The 23,910-nt window shown below is 42.8% G+C and overlaps 1 protein-coding gene across 1 annotated transcript in view; it reads right to left on the bottom strand.

The window, feature by feature from the left end:
• Positions 1–23,910, bottom strand: part of GMPR (guanosine monophosphate reductase) — a 42,544-nt gene that overhangs the window by 8,031 nt on the left and 10,603 nt on the right. The window contains exons 5-8 of the mRNA XM_053993709.1: positions 19,519–19,600; positions 16,493–16,599; positions 10,922–10,964; positions 4,598–4,757 (exon numbers count right to left, since the gene is read on the bottom strand). Coding sequence (XP_053849684.1) covers positions 4,598–4,757; positions 10,922–10,964; positions 16,493–16,599; positions 19,519–19,600 — 392 coding nt within the window. The remainder of the gene's footprint in view (positions 1–4,597; positions 4,758–10,921; positions 10,965–16,492; positions 16,600–19,518; positions 19,601–23,910) is intronic.

Raw genomic sequence — 23,910 nt, 5'->3', positions numbered from 1 at the left:
AGTAAAGGGACTGTGTCCTGTGGACAGCCCTCAGTGTTGACAACACACCAGTTTTAGTTTTTGCCAAGCTGTGGTTACTGCAAGTCAAGGACTTTCCTCTTCCTCACACCACCCCACCAGCAAGTAGGCTGGGGGAGCACAAGAAGTTGGGACGGGACACAGCCAGGACAGCTGACCCAAACTGGCCAAAGGGACACTCCATACCATATGGCAACATGCTCAGTATATAAACCAAGGGGGAAAGCTGGCTGGGGCCACTGCTCAGGAACTGCCTGGGCATTGGTTAACAAGAGGTGAAAAACTGTCTATAACTTGTTTTGTATATTATTATTGCTGTTGTTATTATCCCTTCTTCTTCTGTCCTACTAAACTGTCTATCTCAACTCATGAATTTTGCTGGCTTTTTCCCAATTCTCTCTCCCATCCCACTGAGGGGTGGAGTAAGCGAGTGCCTGTGTGGTGTTTAGCTGCCTGCCGGGATAAACTGTGACAATGGATTACATGGGCTGTCACAAAAGCTGGCACACTTGGCAGAGAGCTGCATAAGCAAGTCAGCAGGAACTGCTGAGGGTTTTGCTGTTCTGACATCTCTCCTGGAGTTATGACCCAAAAGTAACCTCTTCTCAGAAAGAAAGGTGATGACAGAGCTATTGAGGCTCCCAGTGGCTGGGAAAGGTGTGCTCAGATGCTCTCAGCAGTAACTCTGACTCTTGCCAGCCACTGAATAAAAAGGGAGAATTATTTGCTTCAGACATTTTGCACAGGGCCTGGTCTGTGGTGCCCCTCCTGGCCAGCAAAGGCTGCTGCATGGAGGGAAGTGTGTGGTGGGTGGGAATCTTGGCAGGCTGCATGGGATGAAGCACATGTGATGGTGCTCTGTCAGCCCAGCAAAATGTGGGTCAGAATAAAGGGGTCAGGTTGCCCTGGCATAAAGCAATCTTTTGAGTGGGGCATATAAGAAATGGAGGAACTGGGGGCAGATCTTCCAGGCTATCATTTGGGATACGCAAGATGGTAAGCAGCAGGCAACAGTTGGTGCTATTCTGTCTCTGTGGCCAAAATTTCACCCTGCAGTTAATATAAAGTGCCCGAACACAGCTTAGTAGCAGCTGTGAATAGCTGAGTGGCCATAATAGAACTGCAGCATTCACACAAAACCCATGAAATTTCAAAAGGGTTAACAAAAACAAATTGGCTCAAATACTGTATGCATACTGAACAATACTGCATGCATACTCAGTCCCTGCTTGCCTTATTTCTCTTCTCCCACAAAAGAAACATAAAAATTGCCTTTCAGAAATCCCCAGCTCTGATCCATATTCCTCATGGATGGAGCTGAAAATGTAAAAATAAGCCAATATATAAATGACATAAGATTAATGAAAGTGAGTACACAGATTAAATGGGATCAGCTTGACATATTCATTATAAAAACAATTACTCTCATGACTTTATTCCCTGACACAGCCATCTCACCTTATCTGTCAGTTTTAATGTAACTGCTGCAGGCTCAGGTTCTCCAGCCAACACGTGTAATTTTGAGAAGATGAAGTTAAATGACATCCCCTGATTCTGCAGGGGACTGAGCACACTGAGCTCCCCACTACTCACTGTGAGTGTTCAGGCTCTTTTCAAGACAAAACAGCTTATTTAGGTCACCAATACAGACTTACAGCTGGGCTTTTTAAATACATATAAAGGAGGCCCACTGACTTGACCTGTTTGGGTCAAGTCTGGGGTATCCAGCATTTAAAATGCTGACTAAGAACCCTTTTGGTTCAAGCTTGCCATCAGCTAAACTAGAAAGTGATTAAACTTCCTGTAACTTTTTCTATAAGAGCAACTGAAAGAAAACCTTGTGCTGTTTCAAATCCCCCTTCAATGCCCAGCACATTTACAGTGCTCAATTTAGGAACTGCTATTTTTAAACCACAGTGACACTCATGCTGGGACAGGCCGAGGAAGACTGAGCCCAAGGCTGGTACAGGTAGCCAGCTCAGTGTCATGGCCGTAGAGTGAAGATGAGCATCAGCACTTTCCTAGTTAAGAGCCAAGGCTCACAGATTTAGTGTTTGGAGCTGTTGTATCTAGCAGTAGACTGGGAAACTACTTCTATGCTACCTGTTAGTGGCACAGAAATGCAGTATCTCAACAGGGACTAAAAATTTCAGATTGTGCTCCTGCTCCCTTGCTGCTGAGAGAGTTTCAGAACCCCAAGGAATTCTCAAATCGAGGATGCAGATCAAAATACAGGTATGGATCAAGCCAAATTTGTATAGCATTGCCTATAATGACTTCAAAAGGTCTGTCTAGACTGAGCCAAATACAGCACCTTTCTGTACATCCTTTGCTCCTACAAGACAGGATACTTGCACTTTATGTCATTTTTAAGAGGGACCAGTGTCAATTAGTTCTCCTGCTGGCAATAAATTTTGTTGCCAGATCACACACACCTAACTAGGTAGAACAGAATTTAAGAGCTGCCTTAGTCCTTTGTCCTCCTGGTACAGCTAGGCTTTCTCAAACTCTTCCTACAAATTTCACAGCTCTGTGGAGGCCAGGCCCTAATGACTGTGCTGCACTGAGATCCACACAGCACACTTGGGCTGCTCAGTGATCTCTCAGGGACCTGCCATTAACTACATGCCTGAGCAGCATCAGGCCTTTCCCATACTCCAGCTTGACTGCACAGGGTAGCACAGGACAGGAAATGATCATTCAGGTAAAAAGCTGCTAGCACCAGTGTGCAATTGGCAGCTGCCACTTTTATATTATGAGACACTTATTAGTGCTGTCCACTCAGACCATTTGTTCAGAGGCTTTGATGACAAGCAGACTTGCTGGGGGGCAAAAAAAAAAAAAAAAAAAAAAAGAGCTCCCAGACTGTGCACTGCTTTTGGGGAGTGGCATATGAACCCAAAGTGAATCAAAGCTCAGAGATATGCAACCACATCTGTCTGGTGCATCATTTCAGCTTGTCTCAGATGCAGATGACATCTTGTGCAGCTCTTTCTTCTGCAAATAAACAGCTGTGTTTGAAAGCAAAAACACTGAACAGGTTGCCCAGAGACCTGGTGGATGCCCCATGCCTGGAAACACTCTAGGCCAAGCTGGACAGGGCTCTGAGCAAACTCATCTAATTGAAGATGCCCCTGCTCATTATAGGGACGTTGGACTAGATGAACCTTAAAGGTCCCTTCCAACCCAAATGATTCTGTGATGCCATGATCCAAGCAAAAGAAGATGGTTGTAAATGCTCTGATGGAGGCTAAGTTTTACCACTTTACACTTTGCACAAGTGCTATGTGAATGAGTGCACAATTTTATGGTGCAGACTCCGCCACAGGAGTCAATGCTGGGGTGGAGAACAGGAGGTAGGATCCATGATCCTTCTATCTAGCATGACATCTGGGATTGCTATCTATCAGCTTGTCTCTGTGTCAAAGCATGAATTCCATTTTGTTTTGTGGATCCCATTCTGCTTTACATTCTGTTCTGTTACCTTCATAGAGCTGCAACTCTTACCCATGGTAGCAACTGGACATGTTGGGAAAAACCTGTATGCTGGAGTGGTTGTAGCGGATGAGGCCAACAAAACCCATCAACCTCAAGTGTCTGGCTGGAACTGCAGGTGTACTGAGACTCTTGCAAACAGCAGTTTACCAGATGGGACCAGAGCCTGAATCTATGCCAGCAGAGAAGAATCAAAAGGGAGCCCTCAATAAACCAGTGTTTACTGTAAGACAGGAGTCACTCTCTAATGAAGTATGTAAGAACCATGTTGTCCAAGACTGCCACTCATAAGAGAAAAGACACAGGTTTTCTGATGTCATCTGCTTTTCCAAAAAGTCAAAATTCTCAGCATTTTCCAGAGTAAAATAGCAATGGTCAACAGATTTCTTTGCAAGATCTGTCTTCCTTTCCTCTCCCCTGAGAATTTAGCTCAAAAACTAAGCTTCTGCATTATTTGAGACTACTCTGGTGCTCTGCTACCAAAAGAGGGGTGGGAAAACTGTACAGCAGGCTTCTGCTGCATCTGAAGACAACCCAACAAATGCAGAAGGGAGTCCCAGAGCTGCTGCTGGTAACAGAGTGCTTCAGAGATTCTGGGCCCTCATCTCCCTACTGGAGAAACCCCAGCTGAGCTTCACCAGTTCATCAGCACCCACTTTCTGCAAGTAGAAGGGAGCATATGGGTTAGCTGGGAATCCCTACACCAAGAAGGCACCCGATGTGGACAAGCAGAGGGACAGAAACTGCAGCCTGGTATGTCATGTTCCAGCATTTAGTTCATACACATCCTGAAGGAGCAGTAAGTCAGAGAATGCCTAATGACTTCCCAGACCACACAACTGGTGCAGCACACCACACTAACTGCAAACAAGTGAACATCACTGCTCTCACCTAGCCAACCCCAGCTCTTGATTCCTCTCTCCCTCTGGATGTCATCCCTCCCTCAGATCAGCTGTCAAAAGCATAGGCAACAGCTGCTTCAATGGGAGTAGCAGCATAGGCCTGTTTCCTTCTGCACAATTCTGCTCCAAAAGTTCCTGGATGGATGGCTCACACCGCAATTGCTCCTGTGTGGAATTTGTACCTGTATTCAGCAACCCCTCCTGCATGCTTCTTCATGGCTGTATCAGAGCTCATTCCGTAGAATAGTTTCACCTTCTTGCCATTCCTTTCTATAATGTCTCCAGCACTCTGGTCATGGCCTGCAAACATTCCTCCAATCATGACGAAGTCAGCACCAGCTCCTGTGATCAGCAAAGGAACATGTAAGAAAGCAGGGAAAGGAGAACAAGGTGAAAGCCAAAGCAAGAACACAGTGATCTCCAGAAACAATAGCCAGCATTTAATAGTTTGGCATGGAGTCCCCTCCTGTAATAGTCACAGCAAACTTGGAAGAAAAGCTTTACTGTAAAACTGACACTGGCTGAATTGTATTTCTCTGGTACTTTAAATGGAAAAAAAAACTTTTCTGTTACAATGACAAAGATATAGATTATTCTACTCTACCCCACAGTCTTTTATTTTCAAATTCAGTTTCAACCCTTTACTTCATAATAGTATCTGAGCATGATTCCTTATTAACTGTGACTGCAGCAATCTGAAGTCCTAAACACACCTGTTGAGCTCAGTGCTGTACAGAGAAGAAGATGGCTCCTACTTCAAGAGCTTTCTAGGCCACAAGTGGTGAGTAGGAATGTACCCTAAAGAGAAGCAGACTCATGGATGTAATGCAATCCTCCCCACAATGACATAAAATGATTGATTCAGATTTTTCACTGAAATTATGGATTTTTCAACTCCATCAGCTGTATGTGTTAAGTATTGTTCGGGATGATTCCTAGTCAAAGAGGTCTGGATGGGTTTGCGTTTGGTTCCAGTTTTAAAATTCTGGGCCAAGGACCATCACTCCTGGGTTCTATGGTTCTCAGCACACACCACAAAGGAAATCTAACCCATAGCTACAACTCCTAAATATGTTCCAGATACTGAACAGCAACACTGAATACTCAGTCATGACTGTTCAGTCTATCTCCTCTGGCTTTGCAAATCATGAAATCGGCTAAGATCAGGAAGAAGGTTTTTTGAATCAATTTTGTACTGTGATCTCCAATATTTCCACCTGGGCTGGAACTATTCCACCAGCAGCTCCTCCTGTGATATTTTGGCATATCTAGTCTTGCTTGGAAAAGTTTGGCTTTTAGTCTTTTATGAGCCTGTGGTGACCCAACCCTGAAACAAAGCATTTTCCTGCTCACATTCTCTGCTTCTTCAATGTGTGTGTGTGTCACAACAGGCCTCCCCTCTGCTCAGCTTCTTCCCAGAACTGGCAGAAGAACTGAGCTATAAACCACACTTCACAGAAAGCAGATGAACTTGAACTACACCCGTTCTCCTAAGAACACATCCAAACTCTGGGGAGATCCCAGACTAGGTAAGTCTGGCATTAGGATTTGGTCTGATCTCTGTCACTATCCAAACAATAGTACCAGACCTTGAAATCTGAAAAGTAAGTGAAATCCCTATCAAATCTGCTCAGCTTCTACCAAACCTGAAGTTGGGAATATTTTGATTTTAGAACACATGACAAGGGTGAAGTGTGCCAGTTCCTCCCTCCAACCCTTTGCCAAAGAGCAGAGTTGGCAGCAGTGCCTGGGGGCAGAGTACCCAGCTAACCAGCTGCTCTGCTGACCTCACCTCCCTTTGCCTGGTGGCTGCTTGAAAGGAACACTGTGTCCATGGTAAGGAGATACTAAAAATGAAGCTTGTGCAAAGCACATCACAAGCAATATTTATAGCCAGGCACCCATTCAGGTGTCCTATCATGTCAGCTACCTGGCAGATTTCTCCTGAGCTTTCTTGTTTCAGATGGCTGAGTTTCAAAGTCTTGGTTTGACTCATGTCTGCTACTACTGTTAACCTGCCAAAAACAAACTGAATACTCATCTTTTAATTACTGGTGGCAAATTCCTGTTGCTACATAGCACAACCTTGCTCCATCTTTGCAAAAAATAAGCACTCTGGGAAACCTAGTTTATGTCTTCTTCATTGGTAGAAGAAAACACAAGGAAGGAGGGACAGATTTGAGGTCAAGGCTGCAAAGAGGGCGTTTAAACAAGTCAAAAGCCTGCCAAAAGACATTCTGGACTCTGCCATGTCAATAGTATGTCCTGACCCCAAATTCTATTGCCATTTTTGGTTGTGGGTCTTACAGCCTTCAAATTAATAATGCAAAAGGCTCATGAAAACTACACTTCTGAGTCACAGAATTTTGGTTCCTGTGCACTTCTGTACCTATTTATTATTTTCCTTTTGGCTGCATATTTTTGGGAGAGAAGCAAATATGTTTGAATTACAGGATTGAAACTCATCCAACTTGAGTAACTTTTGCAAACTACAACATAATTCATCAAGCTATTCCAGAAGAGAGGAGCTATGTTACAGCAGATGCAGCACGTCTAAACATTGAAATGACACATGCTTGCTGCCCTGCTGCTCCAGAAAGACAAGCCCATATTAAATATACTTTTCCAATGTTCTCCAGAACCTTCCACTTATGCTTCAGTGTTGCAAACATATCTGAAAGTTTCAAGTCTGTTCCATTCTTTCCATCAGTTAATATCTGACCAGGAGGTTGTAGTTTTTAGTATGGTCTTTAACTTATGCATGTTTTTCTTGTATAACCACCAGAAGCACTGGTGATGTTTGCAACATCCATCTGCAGTCTTTTGTTTTCAAGTACAGATTGACAGCATGCCATTATTTTAGGTTGTAGGGGACTGGGAACACCTGTCAACAACCCCCTAGATAACACAGGACGTGCTGGGGTATGTTGCACACAAGCATCCCAGTAGCTCAGCCAGAGCTGGCCAGACTTGTCCTGGTTTTACACAATGCCACTTTCATGCACTGACTTTCCCCTTGAGGCCTATGCTGTATCTGGACTGATTTTGCTCATTCGCATTTCACAGTGCCTCCTCTTTCAAGCCATTACAGAATAGCAGTGCTGACGCCAGCCCAAGCTTGCAGCACTCACACAGTTCTGCTGGATCTGGAGAGAGTCCCTCAGATGTCTTTTGTATGCCTGATTATACAAAGTCACTGATAACCAGATTTGGCTCTGCACAAATTCAGCTGGAGTCGGCCTGGATTTGTGAGCTGGGCAGCCCTCCAGGCAGATGCAGCCTAAGTTTGCCTGGACCAGAGCTTACCCTGGAATTAACATTCACCTGTGCTCCAGCTGAGCCAGGAAGCCTTTGCAGCAGTAGGTACACACACAGCTGTTGAAAACAGGAAAAAAAACCAGTGTGATCTAGCATAATTTGGAACTAGCATATGTCCCCAGTTGACTTTTCCATATGATTTTTCCTTCCTTTTCCTTCCCTGCTCCTGCATCTCTTCTCACCACTGCTGTAATGTGTTAAAGATGCTGGCATAGGATTCAAAAGGCACATTCTTTCTTGGCTGTGTAAGAAAAATATATGTGACCTCAGGCAATTGAACTTAGTATTTCTCTGCTTTGACTTCTCATCATTAAAAAAGGAGACAGTAGTGCCTCCCTGGGGCATTCTGAGAAATGTGTTCATGTTATCAGCCTTTCCAAGGGTTCAGTTGTATGAACATTTGAGAGCCCAGCAGAAATTTCTTCCATGCTTTCTCTCATTCCTGCATCAAAACAGCTCTTTTCTTTCCTATCAACCTACATCTTTTTCATTATCATCTCTAATACCCAGATGGCAGTGACATCTTCAGTTTACTGAATGCATACCGGGTTCCCATCCAGCAGCTCCAGAACTCCAGCAGTCTCTCCCAAAATATGTTTCTCTCAGCATTTCTGTTCCTCATCTTCAGTGCTTCCCTGTTCCTTGCATTTTTAAATAGGCTTCTACCCTGTTTCCCCTCTGTCAAAATGCCCAATCTGCCTCTGAGTCCTGACACCAAGTCACAGGTGCACCTTAAAGCTTCTCAACATATATATTCCTTCGTTCTTCACAATTCTCTCACTTAGAAGGAATCTACTCCTTCTGTTTCCATGAACTTGGCTCCTCCAGTCACACCTTTAGCCATTTACCAGTGCTTGTCTTCACATTTGGGACTCCATCACACTTCCCATAATTCAAATAGGTGCTCTGTCACTGCTTTATAGGGAATAATCCCATCCCATGAAGATTTTACAGTGATCCACCAGAAAGAGATAGCACAATTACTTTAACCGAAGTCCTCTTCTTATCTCTTGTCCATGCTTTGTCCAGGCCTTAATTCCTAGATGAAATTGTAGAACTGGGTGTTTTATCACCTGGTCTCTGCTATCCAATATATTCACATAACTCAAGCACAGAGGTCTGTGCCAGACAATTCAGTATCAAGGCTTTGACTTGTAAATGTTGGGCATAGTGGCTACATTCTCATACATACAAAGTTCAGATAGCCAATCACTTCAGTAGCATTCAATAAACACTGATAGTAATAAAGTTATCTCAAAACTTATTTTGCCACATACCTTTAACAAAGGCACATCTGGGTCCAGCTTGTCAGATGTTCACAGTGTGTCTACCTCAAGTGTACATAACCAGATACTGTAAGCTTATTGCCTCAGGGTCATCTCCATCATTTCCAGCTCTTTAGCTGTGACACACAGTCACACTGATCTATCTGGGCTACTATCAAAAGTACAACTACTGCCTAAAAAATGTCAACTTTCTGATGCTCATCTGTCCAAGGGATAATCCCGTGGCAGCCTTCAGACATGTACCACCATGAATCCCAGCACGTCTTGATGAACAGCAAAGCGAGAAGGTGTCTCTTCACAGGTTTCAAGCAGGTTCGGGTTCAGTTAGCCCAAAGAGACTACAGGGATCTTTCAGACTTGTAATAAACACTACTAAGAAAAACATTTGAAACACTGTGAAGTTGCTTACTGTTGTTCTAACTTCTCGAAATGCTCTTGTTGAAGAAAGACCTTTTCCACAGGCCAGGTTTCTATGCAGACATCCAGGGATACAGTGAAGTCAGAGTTTCAGTTCACAAGCTCCCAAGGACCACACCACCAGTAAGAACTTGGTGAGCTGTGGAGCCAGAGAAAGGCAAAATAAAGACCTCACTGCAGGCACTATGTCAGAGTGAGGGCTAAGGAGAGGTTGAGCATTTTTTAACACAATCTTGTCTAAGAGGGTGGATGCTGCTGTTCAGCTATGTTAGAATCATCCATCTGGAAGTATCTGCATCACATCACCATTGGGTAACACAAGGGTTATATGAAATCCTATGACCAAGCACATTCCTTTCTGGTAGCAATCACTCCACAGCTGTCCTTAGAATTCTCTAATTAAGTCTTCCTTGTCGTCTGACCTGTCTCAACACTGTAGCTGTCTGCAAACTTAGAAGACAGACTTTGGTTTCAACATTTCCAGAAGCCGAGTTCCAGGCCTAGAGTTTTCTTGGCAAGCCTGTAATCTGAATTTAGGCCTGCCTCTACTCTCCATACTTGTAAAGCTTCCTGCAAAGCAGACATTCTTTATCATAATGCGCTACGTCTTGTCTTCATACCACCCTGAAATCCCAGTGAGAGACTGTGCTGTCCCACTGTATTCTAGGCATTACCCTACTTGACACCTCCAAAGAGTCTGGCATTCTGGGAGGTGGGGAAATACCTTTAAATATCCTGTATTCAGGATACAGGATAAATGCATCTCAGGATGCATTTAGTGCCTGCATCCCATATGCTGCTGTAACAAGGTTACGGCTAAGTGACGATCATGAGTTTGACCCCCTCATATCAACATAACTCTCATGCCCAACAGACCATACTCACAGATTAAATCCTCTATTCTATCACCAAGAGCTGGTGCAATTCACTGAACTTACTTACATGAAAGCAATATCTGTTAATTATTAACTTAGATGCTTCAGACATCTGCCTAGCTCTAGGGGATACAGAATAAATAAAATCTCATCTCTTCAAGTGGACAGTTGATCCCAAGAACATCTCCAGGGATCTGGCCTGCCTTTTTGTTTTGTTCTTCTGTCCAACATGCATTCCACTAGCTCTTCTTCCACTCAAGGTTCAAGTCAGCCAGATATGGCAATGTTACACGCATCTCTGAACGCTACTCAGAAGAAACCTTTATCAATTTTCTTCGTATTACTCTCCCAGCAGGTCTATCTCATACACACCTGGCAGATACTTTCTAAATATCACTTTGACCACTCTACGTTTTGCACGGCAGAATTTGGACTGTCTGTTCCAAAGAGCAAACTCATGCCTGGTGCATTAATTTCACTGGAGTCAGCTGCAGGGACTAACTTAACCTCCTGCTAACTGATTAGACATTCAGGGTCACACTGATTCCTGCATCCCTGCTGCCAGGGGCGCTGGAGATACGTGGAGGGTGTCACAACACACTGTTCTTACCAAACGCTTTGGCGACATCTCCTGGGCAGTTGCATCCTCCGTCCTGCACAAAGAAAAGACAAGTGAGTGGCAGCAAGGTCACTCAGGGACCTGCAGCACTGTGGCCCCTGCTCAAGAACAGCATGTCAAGAGAGTTGACTGTGCACTTGGGATGCATCATCTTGGCTATATTTTCACAGAATCCAAATAATCCTTTCCACTGCTTACCTCCTTGAGGCTCACCTACTCTATTGTACAGTCTACTGGTAACACCACTGATGATAGCAGCAATGCAAATTCCTGACTGCAAGTTTCCAAATCCCAGAAACCAGAAAACAAAACCTCCTCTGATTATCTGAATCATCCCCTGCCATTTTAATGTAAGGCTGTGTGATGCAGAGGTACCACAAGCCTCTACCTTAAACCACTGAAGACATTTAAAAACAATTTCTCAGCAGTTTACAATATATTAAAAGGTCACAGTGGGAGGGAAGAGGGAATATACCATCAGTTATGTTAGATTTTTGTCTGATAATCTCTAACAAACCCACTTAATACAATTTTTAGTAAGTGAAAAAAATGAGCCTCTCATCCTACTCTTTACTATTTGCTATGGTCTTGGTAAGGAAGCAAGCATTTAGCATTTTAGACCAACACATTTCAGTTGCAGTGCAATACAGTGGCTGATGAAGGGGGTTCAGCTGAGTGGAGGGAGGTTGTGTATGCATGATAGAGCTGTAAAAAAGGAATGGCACACAGCAGAAGTCATCATGTGCTATGGTTCTTTAGGATTTGTAAAGGTCTGAGCACCAGATGAAAGATCCTTTAGTCTACACAGCCATTGTACCAGGAGAGCTCCCCATTCCTTTGATGATCTGGATCCATTGCAGACTGCCAACATCTTTCCTGCCTTTGAAGCTACCCCCAGACTGGCTGGCTACCTCATGCTGTTTCACCTCCCTGTTGGCAAAAATGTGTGGCTGAGCATGACCTGCGGACGAGCACAGCCAGACACCCCCTCCATCAGCCACATCAGAGCTGCCTTTGATGGGCAGCTGGCAGCAGGGCTGGGGGTTAGAAACTCTGTGTGCCCAGAAAAGGATTCAGATACAAACTGAGCAGGTGGATCCAAAAGTGAGTGGCTTTTCAAAGGGCACCCCACTGCAAACAGTGCCTGGTAGAACTTTAAAGGCTTCTATTCCATTTGCTGATAACCTCTAGCACATTATGCCTTTTGTTGAGCTTAGACACCCTTGCTGTCAGCTCCAGGAATAAGTGCTGGGCTGACAGCTGAATCCCTCTCTCCTTTTAATGGCTCTGCTTGTGCAATTGTTTCCCTTTAACAAGTCTGTCATAGCTTGGAGGAGGGTGTGAGTGCATGTGTCAGGGGAGGAAGAGCCACAGTAGAAAGAAGAGTCTAATAATCTTCAAAGAACAGTTTTAGGACTCTTACTATCTGAGAGACATTGGCTTTGAATGCTCTCTGGTAGGTGGGTTGCAGTCAGTTGGTTTTGGGTGGCTCAGTATCTGACTTTTATAACTAACCCAGTAGTGGCAGTGATGAAGGTTTTATGCTTTCAGAGGTACCATGAGGATGGGGGCCTTACTGTGTAACCATTAATCGCCAGCTTCAAAAGATATCACTTTGAATGTTACCAAATTACAAAATGCTGAGCAGCTTAAGAGACTTGCCCAAAAGCTCATGGGTTACCATTTAAGATAAAAGGAAGTGACAGTGATGATTCACAGTCCTTCTTTATCTGTAGATGTCTTCAGTTACTTCAGATAAGCAGGTAAATTTAGTGATTCACAGAAAGGGAAACAAAAAGGGAACATACTAAGCAGTTATGTCAGAAGATGCTATATAATAAAGCTATATGCAGTAAAGCACTTCATTCCATGTGAAAAAAACAGGCACTCTGTTTACAAAGTTAGACTGTTCTGCTGCTGCATTGCATTGGAAGCTTACCCTTGAAATTCAGCTTGTTCAAACAGGACCCTGTTTTGAACCCTGGATCTAGGTTCAAAATGACTTGTAGATGGCTGGGCTTCAGTTACAGAGTTTGCTGCAGGCTCAGCCTCTACCTCAGAACCCTGGGGAAATTTATCTGTAAAAATCTGCCTCTGAATTCAGGAGAAGCGGCATAACACCAAAGTAAGACTACTGGAAAGGGTTATGGTCATGGAACCTGTAGAGACAGCACGATTCTGAGCCAAGTGGGTGCTAGGAAGAAGGATGGGGGGAAAGCAGCTTTCCCAACAGAATTACTTTAATGTGACTGAAGTAATGGTTTTGTCCCGAGTCTTGTTCTCCATATAGATAAGCCATCTTACAGCAACAAAATTTAGCCCAAGTAAGAAAAAAATTACAGCATGGAAAACCAGTATACACTGGTTGAACATTATAAATGCAATTTATAATGAGTTTATAACTCTGATTTATGTTTCAAGCAACCTTTACAATAAACTGCACAACCAGTGCTTTCTATGGTATCAGCAAACAGATAGCTATTTATTATGCAGAAGATATATAAAGTATGTGGCATATACAGCAATAAAAACAATACATATAGTGCTTTATTCTGAACTACATATACCAGGTATGTTTCTCTGTGGAAAGTGTTCTGTGTGGAAAAGGGGACAGTATGGCAGTAGCTGGGTGAAGAAGCCCTTAGTCATTCTTTTCACTAAATGCTGGTGACCTATCACCCAGGCAGGGAGAAGGGGAAGCAGGGATCTCTGTCAAATGATAGCCACATGAGAGAGGACACATGCAGGGGTGCTTTCCATTCCCCACATTGCTGGCTTACTAGAATACGTGACTGCCTCTGTCCAGCAGAGGAGTTCTCTGACCTACAAGAAATCTCCAGCAGGCCCCCTCCACTGTAACTCACTGCAGAACTTTCTCAAGGCCAATGGATTAGCAAGAATGAAAACTGAGACTACTGTCTCCCAGACAAACAGCATGGGACAGAAACCATGCCTGTATCTCATGGAGGGTTTCCTCTCTGCTTTCAGTGAGTCATGAAAGATTAATTTCTGAGGTGAGCTTTTAGTCTTACAGATAATTTAGCATGAGGAAAGTAACTGGTGCAATTTTACCTCCTACTTCTCTGTGTAAATGACTAGACAGACACCAGGTGTTCACTTGGACTATCATGTTTGCCTGAAAATTGTCACCTTCCCTGTCAACGAATCAGTTCCAAAAATCATACATGATAACTTCAGTATTAGGAACATTTTTTAAAATCCCAGTTTGTGCTCCCACCCTAGCAGAGCTCCTGAAGATCAGGGTTCGGTCATGCTGTATTCTCTGCAGTGCCCATACTGTGCTCAGCACCACCACTTTCTCATTCTGAGAGCGAGACTTCCTACATATGGAAATTGTACCAACATAACAAGAATGAGGAGTTAATTTGATGAAGGTACTGAACAAAACAGAAATGGTTACAAGAAAGTACCCCAAGGGACTAACCCATATCACACCATTAGCCACAATCTACATGAAGCTAGCTGCTAGGCTTTGAATCTTTCCACATCCTTCCTTCTACTTTCATATCAACATAACAAAAATTGCTGGACACATTTTCTCCTGGGGTAGATATACATATACAGCTATCTATACATAGATAGCTGTGGTAATACTCTGCCTGTAGGGATTTTTTTTGGCTCAGGTAGGGTGTGCCCCTTCTTCAATCTGCAGAAAGACAGCAGTGAGACATTTTGAGGGATGCCACATATACTTGTTGCCACCAGACCCAATTCTATACTTAGAATTGCTGCCATATGGTGTTTTTCTGTCATGAGGATACCTCTCTTCCATGATATTCTTGCCAGAGATCTGGCAACAACCATGCAGTCCAACCTTTTCTTTCCCTAATAAATACAACAATACCCAACTGAATGCTCCAGAATTCAGGCATAATGTCCTTACCCTTGCTTTACTCTTCTTAGATTAGGTGACAGAATTGAGCTGAAGTGATGTGAGAGACCCCAGCTGCAGCTGAAGGTATTTCTCTTAGTCCAGATATTGGTAGGAGACAGGTATCAAATTGCCCTCCTATATTCCCCCACAGGGGGTTGATAGGTGCAGGATCATTGAAACCTGAGCAAGTCAAGAACTGATCCATTCCCAAAGCAGGAAAGGAGATACAGTACAGTACCATCTAATTTTTCAACAGTCTGAATACACACTCCCTGTTTTCTTGTAAAATCAGGACAACAGCATTCTCCTGAGGGCTGCTAGCAGAAAATTATTATTGCAAAACTAGGATGGGTCTCTGAGCACTACTGCCAGGATGACACCTATACTTACCCAGCCTTCACAGTAATGAGCGAGGCTTTCATGCTCTATTGCACACGTTCTACTGTCTGTTATAGACAGAATACTGCCCAAGTAATAAAAATCACAGACTGCTTCTCTTTTTTTTCTGCAAAATTCATATAGAGGAGCCACAGACAGGAGGGACTGCATACTCATTAACAATAAAGAACAAGAGAAATCTCACTGTAACACATGTTCCTGCTCCATTATACTCCAAGAGGTCCAGTCAAACCCTTTGCCCATCCCCAATCAGTTTGTTTTCCTCTCACCTCCCTCCTCAACAACACAACACAACACAACACTCCTTTCTCACATGGATACTAGTCCCAACTGGGTCGAAGAAACCAGGGCCTTCTAGTGATTTCACTTGGCAGCAGATCTAAAATCCAGTGTGTGGTCTCTCCTAGGGCAGCAGAAGGGAGGCTGCTGGCCATAAGCACAGCACACAGGTGAGCCCCTGTGCCCTCCCCCAGGAGCAGCTGCCTTGCAGGCAGCCTGCAGAGCCTGCGCCAGCCTGACACGGCCAGGACATGCTGACTGTGTGTGCCCGAGCACACAGGACCTTTAGGTGCTGCAGACTGCACTCTAACTCAGCCTGGGACCATGCTTACCAGTTTACTCTCTCTCTCTGAGGTGAATCTGGTCTTGCTGACAAGAGTGGAAACTGCCATTAGCAGGCAATACAGACAGATGCTTTTTCCTCCATAGGCTTGTTATTTCCCCAGAGTTTAGCGAGAACATAAGTGGCTCATGTGCCAGCTGTGCTCAAAACAGTCACCTCAAACACTCCTGCCCCTGTGCAGAGAGCTTTGTGAGGATGCTCTCTGAATCAATCCAACTAGAACACAGATGGGCTCACATAATTTTACCTGGTACTCCCCACTACTGCCTGCCCCTCAGTCACACTCTGAGGAAAGTCATGTTTACATTCCACCCCTTTTTCAGAAGTCTTTAATAGGAATTACTGTTTGCTTCAATAGTGAAAACACTATCAAGCTTCCTATTCTGTTTACCTAACAGCTTACTCCACTAAGGAAGAAGCAGATTTCAAAAGGCATAAACAGGAGTGAGCTGTCCACATCTTTTTTTAATGTTAGAGAGCTGGTTTCTTTACATCTGGATCTCCACTGACTGTCCTAGGAAATAATACAAGAGTCAACTGGGGATGACAGGACAGGCTTTAACATGCAGGGTACTAGACTGTTTGATTCTCCCATTCCACAACAATTTGCACAGTAGGAATCTGAGAGTGGATGATAGTTACTTACAGAGATGATATGTCCTTTCAAGCCATGTGCTGAGTCTGCACACTCAATAACAGCACTTAGCTGTGGATAGCCCACCCCTGTCTTAATCCGAGTAGTACACACAGAACCTAGACAAGAGAATGAGAGGAATAAACATAGCCCATTAGGATGACAGAAATGATACAGAAAAAATGTGTTTCTACCAGCATTATTTTTCTCCCAAGAAATCTCTATTGCCAATGCTGGCTTCTCACAGATAAAAGGAGCACACAGGAACTTGAGTTCTAAAATGCTTTCATGCCACTTCATGGGAGCTGTGGCTGAGGAGACTAATGTCTCCCCTTTCTTCTCCAGGGTTAGTCCCAGTTTAGTTCCCATCAGTAATGCTTCTCAGCATTAATGAGGAAATTACTGCATCACAAGAAAGCAAATCTGATTGAAATGCTTGAAGGGAAGAGACAAAGGACCAGAATCACAACCTGCAAGACTCAGCAGTAGCATTAATTTCTTCTAATTCTAACTGACTATTTCTTCTAATAAATATTTCTATCTCTTTTCTGCATATTTAAAGAAGTAATTATCTGGTAAAAGCTGTTCTTTCTTTTCTTTTTTTTTTTTCTTTGTAACAATTTTCCCATCTTTTGTTTAATACTGATGGCAGGAATATTTGGCTGATGGCAATTTTGGGGAATATAAAAAAATCAACACATAGCATTTAAAAAGTGAGATAAGTAATCATCTGAAAGTTGTACAGTACAACAACAAGGGAAATATAGGAAGTATATCTACTCATTGAACTATATTATTTATACCCATACATTGTGCATGCATGTACATATAGATAAAAATAAAGGTATGCATATATCGGTATATATCTATGTATCTATATATAATATAGATAGAAAAGATAGAACAGTATCACATGTACAGGAGATTCCAAGACTACCGCAGTAAAGACTAAAATAAATAAATAAATAAATAAATAAATAAACCAATTTATTTACAGTTCAACATAGCAACAGGGCTATTGGACCTTCTGGAATATCTTCTCTATTTTGTTCCCTCAAATTAAGAGTCAAAAGACTACTTTTTGCCAGTCTAGGTCCTAAAATTTAGGTTACAGACCTAAAAGGTCTGCATGATAATGAGAATTTCAGAACAGATTCTAAACCAAAATGTAGTGAAATCTGGATCCCCTCATTCTGCTGATATCCAGGTATACTCAAGCTACCAGTAAAGCAAAAGTTACCAAAGATCCTTCAAAGAACTGACAAAGTGAAAACACTGAGAAGAATTCTTGCAAAATAGTAAGAAAATTCGTTTTAATGTAAGTTCCACAGGGCTTGTACTTCATAGTGTATGTAATGCTATATAATAAATCACTGCCATTTTTCACAAGATGGATCATTATCTGGAAAAGAGCCTCAAGACCTGAGGGAGAAACATTTGTTACTTGTGGGTTTGTATGGTCAACTTGTACAGATCTGTTCAGGAAGATCTCCAGGGAGGACTATACAGCATTTACCCGTATTTCCATGTTTGAGGCAAAGAACTATAATTATTTTTCTGTTAAATCTGAATTTGCCCATGACAATTACACCACAAAATCGCTGTTGTTGATTTTTCATCTTTTTTGTAGTATTTATTCTTTGGTATCTTCCTGGGCACAACTGCAATGTTTATTACATCATTTTCTCTGCTCCAGTTATCCATTCATGGACCATAACTATCTGGCACTGCAGAGTAAACAATCTGCCTGCACTGCACTGGCTGATCACAGCTACAGTGTCAGTGGCATTTGTGCTAGCCACTTTAAAATCTAGCCCACATATGGTGACTCCAGCTGCAGTCTAAGAAGAAAATAGCAAGAGAAGGAACATGTGAAGGAAGGCACAAGGAAGGGGGGGGGAGCGGGGGGGGCGAAGATTATGCCAGTGTATGCCAGACAACAATATTAGGGAAGATAGGGAAAACACTGTAAGAAGGTCAGGGCCCTCTTTTATCCATAGAAATGTCAGAGAGATAGCATGTAAGTGCATTAATGTAAATTTTAGCTCCCAGGTAATAGTAACAGGTAGAGGCAAAGTTATTTGTATTTCACAATTGACACCATTTCATCTTTGAAGACATTGACAAGGATAACCTCAGCTTAACAGAACTCAAATCATAAAGGTATTTAGAAACCCGTCTTTCCTTGATAGAGGTGGACACCTGGACACAGTATCCTTTGAGCTTTAGCTCGGATGATTCATCCTCTTTTCAACAGGCTAGAAAAGTGCTCCCAAACACAACACACGTTATCAGTGATGTCAGGAACTCAGGCAGCCCAGTGCTTCCAATAACAACTGTCTTCACTGACTGAAGGTGCAATACGCAACACTGTTCAATATGAAACATTGGTACCCAATCCACCAGTATGTGGATTTCTTAAACACACTGTTGTAGCATCCCATGAAGTCTCTGCTCTCAGTAAATTCCGAAGTCCCATGCCTTGGCAACGACAGTGACTACCATGAAGTAGTCCACCTCAGGGGAAAAGGCAAGACTCATATGGACTTCCCCCGTTTCTCCTTTCCCTGTTCCCTTATTGGTTGGATACCCCTGGTGGCTGTGCCCTGCCCAGCCCTTAGCTCTGCCCCCCACCCCTTCCCCTTCTTAAGCTGCCTGCTCCACGTGGTTGCCCTCTTTCTTGCTGGGTTACCTTCAGTTTCATCTGACTTCGCTGGAATAAAACCTTGCAAAAAGAACCTTTCTTGCCTCTCTCGCTGAGCTAGCTGTGGTGAGTGTGGATCTGACTGCATTGTCTGAATGTTTACCCAACTTGCTTTTCTACAGGAGAGGTTTGTTGGGAACAGATATTAGGTAGCAGCACCCACCATCTACCTCCCGTATTTTTACACTGTGTGCAAGTTCACTGGTACTTTATTGACCTGAGTGGGTCTTGGCATTCTCACAGGCAGGGAAACAGCATTATACACTTGGTCCATCTGGACAACTCCTCTATCCTCTACCAATGGTACAAAAAGCCACCCCCTTATTTGACTTACCTGGTCCAATACCCACTTTAATAATATCTGCTCCAGAAATAATAAGTTCTTCTACCATCTCTCCTGTCACCACATTGCCTGCCTAGAAAGAAAGAACAGAATCACATGTACAGGAGATTCCAAGACTACTGCAGTAAAGACTAAAAACTATAATGTAAAGTTTGATCCAGAGCTTTTAGAAGTTGAACTATGCTGTGTATGGAAGAATATAGTTCACTATACTGTTCCTTGGATGTGCCACCGAGACTAAACCAGTCATACAGGTAAATTCTCCAGTCAAATGAATTTAACAAGTAGTCCAATAAACCCTGATCCTTAGCATTCCATTAAGAGATCTGCTTTGTCATCCATCCCCCTAATCATCACCCATAGGCTCTCAACTACATCATCCCTAAGCACAGGGGCTATTCTTTGCTCTTATATACAGTGAACTTATGCACCTCTCCTGCCCCACTGTCTCTCCTGAACAGCCTAGAGACCTCCATGCCTTTTACCCAACTTGCTTTGCAGGAAGAAGTTCAGGTCTTGTTTAAAACACTGGAAAATATATTCTTCCTTTAGGATTCAGTATTTTGCCCACTGAAAGTAAGGTACTATTCTTCTAAATTTGTGCATTGGTGCCAAAAATGGTATGTACATAGAGACTATATAAATCTGAGCATTCACACCATATACATACATTTGGTTGTGGTGATGCCACTGGTTAAAAACAGGGGTTTGGTTCCCCCTGCATGACCTTTGGAGAGATACAGAGAGCATGCTGTTTAGGGTAACATCTTCTTTGAAAGAAGTTCTGAATTGGTTTGTGCTCTTTACCCTATTTTTTCTTGCACTTCAATAGCTCTTTTCCTCCTTTTGCCTACATTGTTATCTTTGCTGAAAGTGAAGACAGCTCTCTCAGCCTTTGTCTTGCTTCTTCTAGAAGACTTCTTCTATTGGCTCTCCACATCCCTAATCAATTGCTTAGTCTTTGTTTGCCTTATACCAGACTTCCTTGAAGTCATACCAGACAGATCTTTCTTGAACCTGAGGAATGAGAACTATCCACAGTGGTCCAGGTGAGTTCTCACCAAGGCTTTGCACAACACTTGCCTTTTTCTGTGGAAATATCTTGCCTGACACACAAGAATGCATTTGCCTGGGTCACACTGGTGGCTCACAGTCACCTTGTGATCTACTCATGCCTCCAGGAACATTTACCTACTCCAAATTGTAGCAGAAACTTGTAGTACTTCCCCTGATACTGTGCTACCTATTCCTAGAGTAATGTTTTTCACGTGTGCTTCATTGAGGTGGGGGCCCTCTCCTGTTAGAGCCTCAGCTGGGTACGTGGCCTGTAGTAACATACCACAAGATACAGATTTTTCTGGTTCATGGATGCTGTGAATGCAGAGAATGCCAGTGTGATAAAATTACTGATACTTTTAATAAAAGAAACTACAAAACAACCTTCTAGCACACACTTGGTAATTGGTTTGCAAAACTGGTGCAGTAAGTGCAGAGAGCTGCTAGTCTATTCTATTCAGTTAAAGAAACATTTTGATGCAAGCTCAGTGTGACAAGACAGGCCCTTGCATGTGTCCAATTGTGCATCTGATCGATCAGCAGTCAGAGTGAGGCTAGAGATTAATTCCCTTGCCAGGAGTGTCCTCTGTCCAGATGATTTTCAGGGAAAAGAAAGTCTTCAAAGAGCAAAGATTTCAAATGACATTTGAATCCTATTCAAAGGAGATTTATGAGCTAAAAAACCTATGCTATGAGTTACATTTGAAAACAAACTGTTACCCAGTGCATTTTCAGACCACACTTTCCTCTCTGCAAAGGGCTGCACGAAGCAAATGAATGCTGACATAGCACATACTGAACTGACTCACTACAACTGTACTAATTGCATTCCCATACTCTGAGGGAACATTGTACAAGAATACAATCCTATAAATTGCAGCCCACAATTTAAGAAGGATGTGAAGGTCTTTGAATGTGCCAGAAGAAGATAGGAAAGCTGGTGATGTGACTGAAAGGCAGGTACTGTGGGGAGTGGCCATGGCCCTCGGTTCACCTAGCTTGGAGAGAAGGTGGCCAACAGGTGACTTCATTAATCACTAAGCTTCCAGAGGAGAGGAAGCGGAGAGGGAGGTGCTAAGCTCTCACTGGGATCCAGTGACAGGATGCATATGAATGGCTCGAAATTGTGTTCCTCAGGGAGGTTCAGACCTGAAATGAATAATCAGTTCTTCAGCAAGAGCATGGAAAACCCTGGAACAAGCTTCCTACGGAAGTGGCCAATGCCCTATATCTTTCTATTTAGTTTCCCAGGTCTTCCCTTACACCCCTCTTGTAAACTGGAATAACACTGTTTCACCTTCTGCCAGCAGGAACCTCCCCACACTCCCAAGACCTTCCATAGGTGATGAGAGGGGTCCTGCTCTAACATTTGTAGCTCCTTCAGTACTCTTGGACAATTACAAACCAGGTTTGGTTTGTATCTCAGCTCTGTGGCTTGTCTCATGTCTACAGAACATTCCTAACCAGGAAAACTGCAAAAGATACATCTCCAGTTTTCCACATAACCTGTTTTGTACTTGTACTAAGGACAGGCTATTAATTTCTGGAGATCTGAATTTAGATCTAGAGATGTTCAGAAAACCTCTTACATACTGATACTGCAGGACTTAGCAAGTGTTTGTAGCAGTACTGATATGGGCAAAGGAGGAGGCAAATTCTAAAGTCCTTACTTAGTACAGCTTTTATTCAAATGTAACTACTGCTGAAGTCAGCAGAAGGGTAACCAGGGAATATTGGGCAAGGCCTGTTCTCCACTTATGGATTTCTGACTCCCATTTCACCATTTATTTATTTTTACTGAATTTTGCTTCCTCCTTTTATTAGCTTGAAACAGCTGACAAGCCACCACCTGAAGCACTTATAAAGACAATGGCAATAGCAAGGAGCAATTTGTGGCCTATGATATAGGACCATTTAACTCTGCTCAAAAGAGCATGATATTGATTGAAAAAAAAATAAAATAGAACAATCCGGAAATAAAGAATATGTAAGAGGTACAGTGTTTCAGCTAAGTGCTGCTTCCTTTCTGCTCAGTGGTAATTTGTTATACTAAGTGCTGTACATTCCAAGGTGGGGCTGATGACTAAGCGTGCCACTTAGGACATGAAGGAAGCAGTTTACCTCTGGAAGGCAGATGACAACCTGTGCTGTATGACACAGACCACAGTACAAATTGGTGAAATACTGGAACACATTCAAAAGATTCATAAATAGGAATTCGAGTCAGTGGTTCCATGAGATTTGGGATCAAATATGTATTTAACTTAAACAGCAGTGTCTTCTTATTAGCAGAGCATAGAGAGTTGTCAAACTGTCTCTTCAGAAATGTTAACCAGACGTTTACTGTTAAGTTACTGCTAGAAAATGTTGGAACTGCATATGTTGGTTCAAAATGCTCATCCTAGCAGGGAAAAGCACTTATGTCCCCAGCATACATTTTTTTCCTGGAATGCATGTACACACATCACTGATTTCTGTCTTTCTTAATCTGCAGATCCTTAACAAATTTTCAAGGAAGATGTGGAGCTCTACATAGCAGACTACAACCTGGCAATGAGAGGCTTGCTTCTTTTAGGTACTTTTTGCAGACCTCAGAGAGCACAAAAAAATACCACTATGAGAGAGGCACAGTTATCTGTATGTGAAGAGACCCCAGTACAACAGCTGAAGGGAAATCAGTTTACTCACATCCAGCTGAATTCTGCTTTACTGAAAACAATGCTTGCCTTACCACTGATACCAGTATGACAGCTGAATTGAGGCAAAAGGGTTTTGAAGTCCTCACTGGTATGGTAAAGCCAGAACACTTCAACTTAAAAAAAAATCTGAAAAGATCAATATAGAAAGACTGAGACTACAGAAATTAAACTGTCTTAAAATTAACTTAAAAGAATAGAACACAATTGGAATACACACTGTGAAGTCACTACAGACAATGCACTTTGTAGTGTCTTTACACAAGTAGTCAGGGAACAAAGCAATTGGTGCAAGTATTGTGATGTACCATCACTCAGTATGAAGTTTCAAGTGAACACCACCCTGGGTCATTCCAGCAGTATGCAGGATGACTGAACTGAGGGTCAGTCCTAGGAAAATCCTGGCCTCAGAAAAGTCAAAGGGTGTTTCCCTACTGACTTCAATGAGATCAAGATTTTACCTAACAGGATTATAAAGACTACAGCTTCTCTGACAAGAGATACAAAATTAGTGAACACATAGGGCAGTGCCTCTGAATTTCAGTCAGGCATTTGATACTGTGCCTCATGAAAGCCTGCTATAAATACCAACTTATACTGCCTAAGACAGGAACACTGCTGCACTGATTGA

Source organism: Vidua macroura, chromosome 1 (assembly GCF_024509145.1).
Source record: "Vidua macroura isolate BioBank_ID:100142 chromosome 1, ASM2450914v1, whole genome shotgun sequence".
In the NCBI taxonomy this organism is placed as follows: domain Eukaryota; kingdom Metazoa; phylum Chordata; class Aves; order Passeriformes; family Viduidae; genus Vidua; species Vidua macroura.
The sequence above is the reverse complement of the archived record's forward strand: the minus strand, read 5'-3'. Positions and strand labels throughout refer to the sequence as shown.